Raw genomic sequence first — 11296 nt, 5'->3', positions numbered from 1 at the left:
AATTCTAGTAAAAAAAAATTTTCGAATAAAAAAATTTTTTTAACAAAATGTAGAACTCAAAATCAGAAATAAAAAATTATAAAATGCAATACGTTTAGATGTTTAAATTTGCCGACCACTGCTTTAGAATATTGAAGATGATGGCTCAGTGCGAGCTTCGGTTCAAAATGGTAGATAACAGGGTACGCAAAAAAATGTAAATTCCAAAACTGAAAAAAAAATTTCAATTTTTAATAAAAAAAAAATATATTTAAAATTTTTTCCCTCGTTTTCGCATTTGAAAATTAAATTTTCAATTTTTAATAAAAAAAAAATATATTTAAAATTTTTTCCCTCGTTTTCGCATTTGAAAATTAAATTTTCAATTTTTAATAAAAATTGTTTAATTATGAAATTCGCAAGTTTAATTATTACTCGTTATATTACTACTTAATAATTTACTGTAGTCTAGGTAATATTTTTCCCAAGTAACAAAACAAAATAATTTTATATAGTTTTATTCTAACAATAATCTATAATATTTTATTTTTATCTTCTACATTTAATACAGTTTAATATTTACATTAATAATAACATATTTTGCTGAGTGGATAAAAATCTTCGTCCGTATCACATCGCCAGGCAATAAATATTAATCTTGATTTGTACTTGGGTAAGGAAACATCGTACCTTTATCTGTAAGAGCACAAACCAAAAAATATATAATTTATTTTTCAAATTAGTGCAATGTGTGCTGTGCATATATTTGCATTGTGGTTACCTGAGGAGTTGTAAAAATTTCCACTAAGACTAGGTTTTGGTGGAAGCTTAGGTGTGCCTTCGGTTATGGGAAAGAAATCTTTCGGAGACGATTTCGCTGGTAGCGTACTACTAACTATTGGTTGTGGAAAGCGTTGATCATGTTGATGGTGTTGCTGCTGTTGCTGTTGATGCTGCTGATGTGCCATTGCTGTTGTATATGGATTTATAGAAGTAGAAACACCTGTTGCATGTTGTGCAATCGCTGTCGTTTTGTACCTATGATAAGGCGGTGCTACTGTTGAGTGTGTATCGGATACTTGTACGCCGCCGGCTGGAATGTGTGGAGAAATTGGCGTCATTGGTGTCATTGGTGATGTCGTTGTAGACGAGCTGAGAGCAGGCGATATGGCTTGGTCATCCCACGTTGACACCGAAATCGAAGTACCAGCATTTAGATGACTTGCAGCGATTGTTGGCTGCGAAAATTGAGGATATGACGGGCACTGCGATTGATTTCTTGATAGAGAATACGATAATGACGTTGTCTCAGTTGCTGAGTGTAGTGCCATCGATGCTGCTGTGTTCATCGACACAGATTGTGTACCACTGTTGGCACCCGTTGATGAACGCTTCTCACTGGCCAAATTACGACGAATCATAATACTGCTTGTATTTGGTAGCAATAAATTGCTTCTACCATTAAATTCGTTTGTATGACTGCGATGACATGGAGCAACGGAAAAATGTAGCCTAGGCGGTATCGGTGGTGGGCTAAGCTCACCGTCACGTGGTGGCAGCTGAAAAACAAATATTTTGTTTATTAAAACTTTTTAATTTCATATATTAATAAGGTATAGTTTATATTTTTAACAGTTGTTGTTGTACTTACAGTCGGTGCATCAGGCGCTTGTCTCTTTTGCGCCAAATCAGCACAACTCTCAGTGCGTTCCTTTCTGCGTGGCGGCAATGGCGGCGGTACGGAACGATATTCAGTGGTAAGCGGGGAGGGGACATTCACATGCGGTGAAACAGGTAACGGAGAATTGCCCGAGTCAACATCCGGCAATTGAGGACTTGCACTGCCCACATAGGCAACACTTACAGATGTTCCAGTATTAGTTGGACTAAAATAGAATCATAATTTTTGAGAATTTATTAGTTCCGATAAATTATAGATTATATTGAGATATTTCAAAAGTTAATTTGGCTTGCTTGGAACCTTATAACTTTTATAGCAAGAATTTTTAAACATATAACCCTTATTTCATTTCTATAATATGTACAGTTTGAGAATTTATAATTGGTAAATTTAGCGGAAAAGCTGTTTGAACCTTATCGTTAGCTGTAACGGAGTAAGCGTTTATGAATACTTTCCGGTGGCAAGAGATAATTTTGAGTATATAAAATAATTTTAGAGTAACGAAATTAAGTTCGGCCGAACCGAAGCCATAATACCCTTTACAGGTGCATTTCTCTTAGCATAAAAGGGTATGAAAAGGTCTTTATTTTGATTTTAATAGGTCAGTTTGAATGGCAGCCATATTCTAGTGGTCCGATCTGAACAATTTGTTCGAATATTGCACCGTTGCCTTGGAATATGATCCTTACTAAATTTAGTGCAGATATCTTGTCGTTTAAATAAGTTTTCCATACAAGGATTTGATTTTGATCGATCAGTTTCTATGGCAGCAATATGCTATAGGGGTCTTATCGGCGGTTCTCATAAATGAGCAGTTTCTTGATGAGTAAAGGAGTTCTGCAAAATTTCTGATCGATATCTCAGTAAGTGAGGAACTAGTCCGCATATCCATACATAGACATACGGACAGACAGACGGACATGGCATTCACGGCATCATTTATTATAGGTTTCCGAACTTTCTTTTGGGATGTTACGAACTTCGTGACATATGCGCTGTTAAGAGTAAATTAGTGGTCGAACCAAGTCTAGGTTTAAAAATATAAATTTTTTTATTAATAAATTACGGTTAAAAAATATTATTCAATTGGCAGAATAGTGAAAAAAGAATTTTTCAAATTTTGTGACGATAATACTCGGAGAATATTAACTGTAACTTCACCGTAAAATTATCTAGTAAACTATATCTAGAAATGTTGTCCGTTGAGACCTTCTTGAAAACGGTGATTCCGAAGATTGGCCCAGTATCCGACATTTTGTATTAATATGCCAATATAAAATTGTTTATACATTTAAATACATGTTTTATAAGATAAAGAGAGAAATTCGATTCCTTTTTTCTTGCTCTCACAATAAGGGGTTAGGCCTTTTTGAGCTCTAGACTGGTCTAAGCTCTTAATAAGAAAATAAATATTTAGGGTTATAAAAATTGAACTCACCTAAAGTGATTGGAGCTAAATTTGTGTGGATGTGGTGGTGCATTCTGGAATGGTGTACGCGTATTTGTCGTATTGACATCAGCTCCTGGACTAACCACTCTCAATAATGGCGACGATTGCGTAGTTTCTTCACCGGCATGTTCACTCAGCACGGTATTGTGCTTTAACGGTTGTTTGTGCGGTGATTGATGCGTTACATATATACCATCAATTGAGCTCCATACATTATCTAAGCGTGTTGATGCTGTTTCACCAAACGATGGTGTGTATGTTGTCTTTTCTGTGCTGCTAGCGCATGCTGCAGTCTCGCCACTCCAGGCATTCGGTCCAGCCGATGTCGAGCTTACCGACGAGTTTGACTTTTTCGGTAGCTGTGGTGCCGTTGTGTGTGCACCATCCTCCCCATTGGGATATTGAAATTCATTTTTAACCACAGCTTCAGTACCATGACCAGCATGACCGCCACCGATGGCATTGTGCGCCCACATTTGTGCTTCTCCATTGCGTTCGAGTGTATGTACACTCGTCGCACAAGTTTGTGCATTTGTGTTTGCATGTGTGTGCGTGCTCATATGTGTATTATAACTAATTGGGCTATGCTGATCAACCAGCGCGCCACTACCAATGCTGCTACTATTTGAATGGCCCGTCTCCGCTATATGGCTGCCATGTGACGTATTGCGTACACCAAATATGGATGAGGCTTGCAATAAGGAATTGCCACTAACATTACCGCCGCCTACACTGTTGTTGTGGCTAGTGTTGTTTTGTCGGCGTGGTTTGATGCCAGGCGATTTTAGCGTGATTGCGGCCCATTTACGTGGCTAGTGGAATACAAATTTTGAAATATAAGTCACAAAATTATTTCAAAGTTATAATGGGTAAATAGTATTTTTATATTACTCACATATTTAGGCGCCTGCTTGCAACCGCGTGGTTCTATGCGTAGACTGGTATGATACAAATAATTTGATATTTCCGTATCTGTCATGCCCTTGAAAGGATCCAAGTTTTCTAAAAAATTCTATATGAAGAAAAATGTGTTGATTTAATTTTGTAATTACAATTTTTTTTTTGAAAAAGAAAACGTGCGCACTAACCCTTATTTTTGTATCGACCGATAAACAGTATGGTTGATTTTGATAAAGCAGTATCTCTCCAATTATTTCGGACACTTTTCGACGTTTGGAGAAATTTATAAGCTCAGTATTTGGTAAAAAATCCGGATTGCCTTCTTCCAAATGTAAAATATTGGTGAGATAACGACCGAAAAATGGCACACATGGCGGATTTATTGAGCGCAAACGTTCTTGATACTTTTTCAAACGGCCATCATTTGGTTCCCAGCATTCTTCTAGGAATTTCTCGTAGCGTGCAGGTAAACCTTGAAATGTTAACTTCAAACGGTACACAGACGCACTACCCATGGCAGCAGTGATCGAAAGTATGCCATTAAAATTATTTAATTCTAGCATCACCATCATCACTTCAATGGCACGCGCCACTATAGCAACACGCTCTTCATAATTTTCCGCTTCCGTTATGGATTTCTCAATCCAACGTGTCACATTTGTGGTGTGTTTCATAATCTTTAGTAAATTTGGACTTTTCACATCTTTATCCTTTTTAGTCCACGGTGAACCAACTAGCTCGGATGGTTTCACATTCTTATATAACTCAAATTCGAGTAATGTCAATTGTCGCGCTAACTCTAATGGATGTAACGTTAACAAATTAATTTCAGATTCAGGAACATTGAGATGATGTTCAATTGGTGGCGGACTATTGCCATAAGCAAAGGTAATAGGTTTATGGCTTTGCTCTTGATCATTCTTTGTAAAAAGAGAAAAAGAACGGATTTTATTGAAAAATATGCAACGTGGAATGAAGCGCTTACCTTGCGTTGAACGATTTTCAAAACGGAATCCACCCATTTTCGCATGGATTTGCCATTTACTAAACCCAAAAATTTTTCCAGCTCCTCCAATAGTGTTGGATCCTTTTCAAAGTCATAAAAGTGATGATCCACCCAGTGACGCAGCACGTTTAACACACGAAACTGTACCGGTTGCACATATTCTTTGCGGTAGCGTTTCCAGTCTTCACGTTGCGAATTTTTATGCAACTTATCTGTATCACAATTCAATGCATCCTTATCGTTACCCTGTACATTATCCTGATATACCAAACTTGGATCAGGTATATTGAAACGTTCTATTAGTAACGTTAACAAATTGCGTGGTGTGCAAAAATAGCGATATGTAGTCAGGAATGTGCGCACGAACATTGGATCGGCATATATGTGATAGGTCAATCTTTCGATTAGTTTGTACAGTGTAGCGCCCTATTAATGAGCAAAAGAAAAATTAGTTTAATAAAAAATGAGCAAAATTTATTTGTGCTACCTTTATTTGTGGCACACCGGCACTTTCACGCTCCTCCAAGACGATATTTTCTGGACTATCAGGTTCAGCGAATTTGTATATTTCCGGACTAGGCATCCGCAGCGGATGTTTCTTTTCAATATCCAATAATATACTATCAAGTATGCGATCCAACATAGACTTTGTATTAACCATTATTAAATCGGCCATCCAGTCGTTTTTGTGTTGAGCATTACGTGCAGTGAGTATAACTGGCGGTTGTACGCGAGGCTCTATTTCAAATGAATGTTTCAACTCTTCCGTATCGGCACGATCATTGATTTCAACGCGTCGCATAAAAAATTTCTCCTTTACGCGATAGTCAAAACAGGGTGCACCATTAGAGGTGGCTTGTCGTTTTGTATTCGCTTTACAGAGGACCATGAGACCATCAAATAAATAAACTTTACGTTCAGCTATCCGTTTGCCGGAACCCAATTTACCGAGAAAGTCATCTGGAATTTTAGTTGAGAACAGTTATGGCTTAAATATAAATAGAAAGCAATTATTAAATATACCTCTTATAAATTCATTGCAATTTTGTCCCACATCTTTATCCCAATGCTCAACTGAGTTTTGTAGTTCTCTTGTGCGCTCTATAGCTAATTGGCGACGAGCGCGACTACTCAATGGCACGTGAGTTTCTCTGAAAGTTTGAAAATTAAAATTATAGTGTAATTTGATGATATAAAAAAGTTAATAGATATATTTTACTATAAAATTAATTGATATATATATTAAGAAAATGCTTTAATAACATAATAATAAATTAAAATAGTTCTATTCTGATATAAAGTTATACAGAACTATATGCTATAGCGGTTCGATTTGAACACTTTATTCAGAGATTGTAGCGTTGCTTTAGACAATAATCTATGCCAAATTAAAAAGTTTTCTGTACAATGACGTGATTTTGATCGTTTACTTTGTATGAAAACTAGAGGGAGGGGAGAAAAGAACACACAAAATTTCAGATCGATATCTCGAAAACTGAGGGATTAATTCGTGTATATAGAGACAAACATGGCTAAATCGACCCAGCTCGTAAGGCTGATTATTTATATAATTCATATTTTAGGATCTCCCACGTTTACTTCTGGTGTTACAAACTTTGTGGCAAACTTAATTTACCTCTGATAAGTTACAAATGTTTTAAATATCCCGAAAGTTTGGTAGAGTTTCAGCAAAACAAAATTGTTCGATTAAAACTAATTAATTTGCATATAATATACTTTGAAAAAATTCACGAAATCCTACAATTCTGTAACTAGCATCTATTTTTGGTGATGTATGATGCCGAGGTTGCGTAACCGCTTCGATTAAACCGATTGTCTTAATTGATTGAAGTAACATGTACTCAGAAATATAAATTAATAAAAATAAATAAAATAAATAAGAAAATTTAGAATACTATTTTAAACCTTATTTTACTTTTTAATTTGATATATACAAATACTATTAAGATTGGATGGTCCCTTTAAAGAGAATATAAACTAATCAATCAATCAAAAAATTTACCCAGCTAAATCATATTATGATTAGTAAAAATTATTCACATTTTAATTTTATTCTAATTTCCTCAGTACCTTGTTGCATACTATTTTGGTTCTTTGTGCTCTACGTTGTCTGCAAAGACCGTAGACAAATGTATATGGAAACCTCTTTATGAAAATATGATTATATGCCTCATTTGAAATGAGAGAACCTATGACTAAAAATGCTGTTAAACAAATTGACAACTGATAAAAAAAAAAAACTATAAATTTTTAATGCTAAATTTATAGCTGAAGATAAATTTAAAATTTTAATAATAGAACTTGAGCTTCTTTGTAAAATAATTCCACTACTATTATCGATCAAATAAATTTAAATTAAATATATTGTACATATATATTATGCTGTAATAAATTATACTTACTTAGGTAGGCTACCCAAAATGCTTTCGAGTTCACTTTGTAAAGGACATAATAGACCTTGCACTTGTTTGAAGCTTTCTATATCATCCTCAGAACGACTGAGCTCTCTCAGCACGTTTATGTAATCGAAGTAAACAAAAGCATGCGATACCGGCACTAAAAGTAATTTAGGAAGATAATACTTAACAGCATCACGAAATCCATGTCCAGCTGACATTAGCGACTTTGCCTAAACAAATAAAATAATCAATTTTTACATTAATTAATGATAATTATATAGAAATATATATAAATATACTCACGTCTGTTCTAGCTAATAGCGTTTGAAGTGCTTCTTTGGATTTTGGCGAAGTCACTTCATTGGCATATTTCGAATACACATGTAATTCCTCGCCCTCTGCCAATTCCTCAAAACAACTACCGACACAAGGTGTGCTCTGCTCTTGTGACATCTCTATAACATCTTCCAGTGAGCCCAGTAACGTTACAGTTACTTCATAAATATCGATTATATTGGAAAATATAGGCTCCAGCTCTTTGGGATCGCGTACAATTTTGGCCAATTCCTCGCGGAAAACACGTATTATCATATGCAAGTCACGTTGATACTGTTTTTCATCATTAATGAGATCTTTTACCACTTCTTCATATGTGGTACTAGCCCGTTGCGCGGGTAGTGTTGGAAGCGTTATTGCTAAGCTACTTGATTTCATCTCATTTGGTGAGAACAAATCTGTTAGCACCTTATCAGCGCACATTGCTACTTCAATGTCTTCTTTTGTGATTTCCACATGCTTTATTTTTCGCACATAATTGCCGGCTAATTTCAATATATCTGCAGATATATACTCTAATATTGCCACCAGGAACACAGAAACATTGCTGTCGATTTTGTATTGAAGCACATCCTGTTAAAGAAATTATGTCATTATTTAATAAATGGCAAGATATAATGCATTCCCTAAGTAAAAGCTAGACTTAGGCGAAAGTTTTTATAAAAATATTTAAATAAAAAAAAAAATATTATATGATAGGAATTTATCAAATAATTTGTACGATTTTTTGGAAATAAGTGTTGCTTAAAAAGCTTTGTGGCAAAGACATGATTTTGATCGTCCAATGGTAGCTTTATGCTATAGCAGTGAGATTTCGGCGGTTCAGAGAAATGAGCTGCTTCTTGGGGAAAAAGGACATACACAAAATTGATTAATTCGCTTAATAAGCCAATTTAGGGTATAATAGTAATTTAAAATTTAGAAATTGCTAATATTAATAATTAAAAGCTATTTTGGGAAAATTTTACTACTTATAACATGAGTCCTAAAACTTTTGGTGTATTAATCTCCAGTATGTTAGTCACAGAAAACTCAGTCGGCATTAATAAAGATATGTGCTTAGAAATGACGATTTTTCTAAAATAACTTCATTATCAAAGATAACTTTCAAATTTAATATTAATTGTAACCTTTTGCAACATGCTATGTACTCTGTCAGTTGGCAGCACACATTTTTTCTTTTTGGAGGAAACCGTTTCCCTGGCTTCACTTAAAGCCCATTGGTCAATTGGATATGGAAATGATTTCTTCGCTTTTTCTTCCACGTCCTATGAGAAATATGTATTATTATTATTATATCAATTAATTAGTTTAAAAAGTGTATTCACTTTACCTGTACAGTGTGGGGCAGTGGCTTAGCGCATAACATTGCTAAAATGCGCAAGCAAAGTGTTTCCACAAACAGAAGTGCATCTTCTTTGGCCGATAAGCGTGGGTGCACTTGTTCTAGCACCTTCAATAGTAATTTTAATATTTATATTACATTCATATTTTTTATATTTCAATCGCACAGTTTCTTTGTACAAACCTTTCTCAGGGACGGTATAAATAATCCTTTCCAGCGCCCTGCATTTTCGCTTTTTGTGAAATCGTAACCATCATCATCGCAGTTGCTGCTACAGACATGCTGAGAAGAGAACATTTCTATGTTCTAATCGTGCAGCTAACACCAATAACAACCTCCACAACCTACACTGTTTGGGTTTTCTATGTACCCCGTCACAATAGGAAATTGAGAACAATTTATCAAACAGAAGATGGTCTATTTGCACTACACGCCATTGTAGTTATTACATTTATTAATGTGACTGAAAATTGTATTTTGTATACGAAATATTTACCACTGCACTAAGGTATTAAATTTATGGTCTAATTATTATTGTATGCACTTATACCGAATGCTGATTGCAATATTTTTTCTTTTGTGTTTGGCTTTTAATAAACTGTAGGGACCCCTTGGTCCACACAACGACAGATTAATATCCAAAATATTTTTTTTCTACGACACACTCAGACGATGTATAAGAAAATCAAATCTCTTTACAAAAACGAGTATTGAATAAAATAATTGTGACAGTCTCGAATATCGATTCTACTTCCACTCAATTCACAATGATTGCCAATACTACATTTTTCGGGTTTGGTCGACAAAAAGTATTGAGGGTTCTAATGGGTAAAAACCATAAATTTTAATAGCAAAAATTAAAAAATAAAAGAAATTTTGATAGCTATGAAAAAGTAATAATAACATTTTTGTTTAATTATTTGTATTATGTTAGTTTAGTTTATGTTTTTACACTAATTTCTACTATTATTTGTAATTCCATTGAGTTTATTAAATTAATGCGTTCGCAAAACTATAACATTATATATGTGTGCAGTGGGCCTTCTCTAAATACATATTCTAGTGAACGATTCACAATATATTGAGAAATAATAGGGGGTTTCACACCAAAATGATTTATGTGAATTTATTATTTTATAAAAATTAAATTAACCAAATACAAACTAAATTGATACAGTTTTAAAGAATATTTGAACGACATTTGTAAACATACACAATAGCCGTAATTCAACTTTATACTTCAAAAGCGCATAATAACTTTAGTCATGAATTTATCGATTTAAAGAGTTTATATAAGTTTTATATTTAACGAGGGAGAAGGACATTTTTTATTTAAACCTTAATTCTGAATTGTGTATCACACTAAGAATTCAAAAATAGAATTTTAAGTAATTTGAGTTTAAAACTCTGATATCACTTAATAAAGTGGAAACACTAATAATTGTGCTCGTTAGGTGAAGTGTACACCCACGCGTATATAAGAAACATAACAATCATAAAATCTTATCCAAAAATATGTTGATAATAAATTGTTGTGTTGAATTGAAATGCAGAGAATAAGTCACCATACTGTGGTGTATAGCATGGCCATTTTAAATCACCCAGTAAGGAACATCCGCGAGAAATGGCAGAGACATTTTTTTATGCAAGGCAGTGTGAATTGGTGTGTGTGTGCAAAGAAATATTTGAATAAGCATATGTTTTCAACAGTTATAAAATACATATATATTCCGATAAATACTGTAAACGTCAGCTAATATTAAATAACATCGCAGATCATGGATTTGGAAACTAAAACTCGTTTGGTAAAGCAAATCAGAGTTCATCCGCTTCCGATTTCCTTATCTTTCTATATATGTTTGTATGTATGTCATTTATCCAGCAAATATCAAAGAGGGACGGAGAGGATTATGGTTCAAATATAATGTAATCTCCATATTTTAACGTTATCCACTTGCAAGTAAGAAAAACGCGTTTTTTTTTATTTTTTAAAAAACATTGATTTAATAAATAAATAAAAATAAAGTACATTTACAAAATTTAACTTTCTTTAATAATCGGCAATTCGTTTTGAAAAATTTTGGATACCCTTGATTTCGTAGCCGATGTCCATGAGGACCTCCAAAAAAGATGTCTGGCGATGAGGAAGATTTTTCTGTTTAAAATTATCTCACCCAAA

At 34.1% G+C, this 11296-nt stretch overlaps 1 protein-coding gene across 1 annotated transcript; it reads right to left on the bottom strand.

Annotated features, from left to right (window-relative positions):
• Nucleotides 1-481: 481 nt before the first annotated feature.
• Sos (Son of sevenless) lies at nucleotides 482-9897 on the bottom strand. The gene is made up of 14 exons (XM_014234664.3): nucleotides 9301-9897; nucleotides 9106-9225; nucleotides 8903-9040; nucleotides 7740-8345; nucleotides 7440-7666; nucleotides 6040-6167; nucleotides 5504-5976; nucleotides 4996-5442; nucleotides 4199-4930; nucleotides 4006-4122; nucleotides 3099-3922; nucleotides 1631-1865; nucleotides 761-1538; nucleotides 482-675 (listed from the first exon to the last, which is right to left on the bottom strand). Exons 1-14 carry the CDS (start codon nucleotides 9412-9414, stop codon nucleotides 632-634), a joined length of 4983 nt encoding a protein of 1660 aa, XP_014090139.3. The 5' UTR covers nucleotides 9415-9897; the 3' UTR covers nucleotides 482-631.
• Between the last annotated feature and the right edge of the window lie 1399 nt (nucleotides 9898-11296).

This window comes from Bactrocera oleae, chromosome 3 (assembly GCF_042242935.1).
Source record: "Bactrocera oleae isolate idBacOlea1 chromosome 3, idBacOlea1, whole genome shotgun sequence".
Lineage (NCBI taxonomy): Eukaryota > Metazoa > Arthropoda > Insecta > Diptera > Tephritidae > Bactrocera > Bactrocera oleae.
The sequence above is the reverse complement of the archived record's forward strand: the minus strand, read 5'-3'. Positions and strand labels throughout refer to the sequence as shown.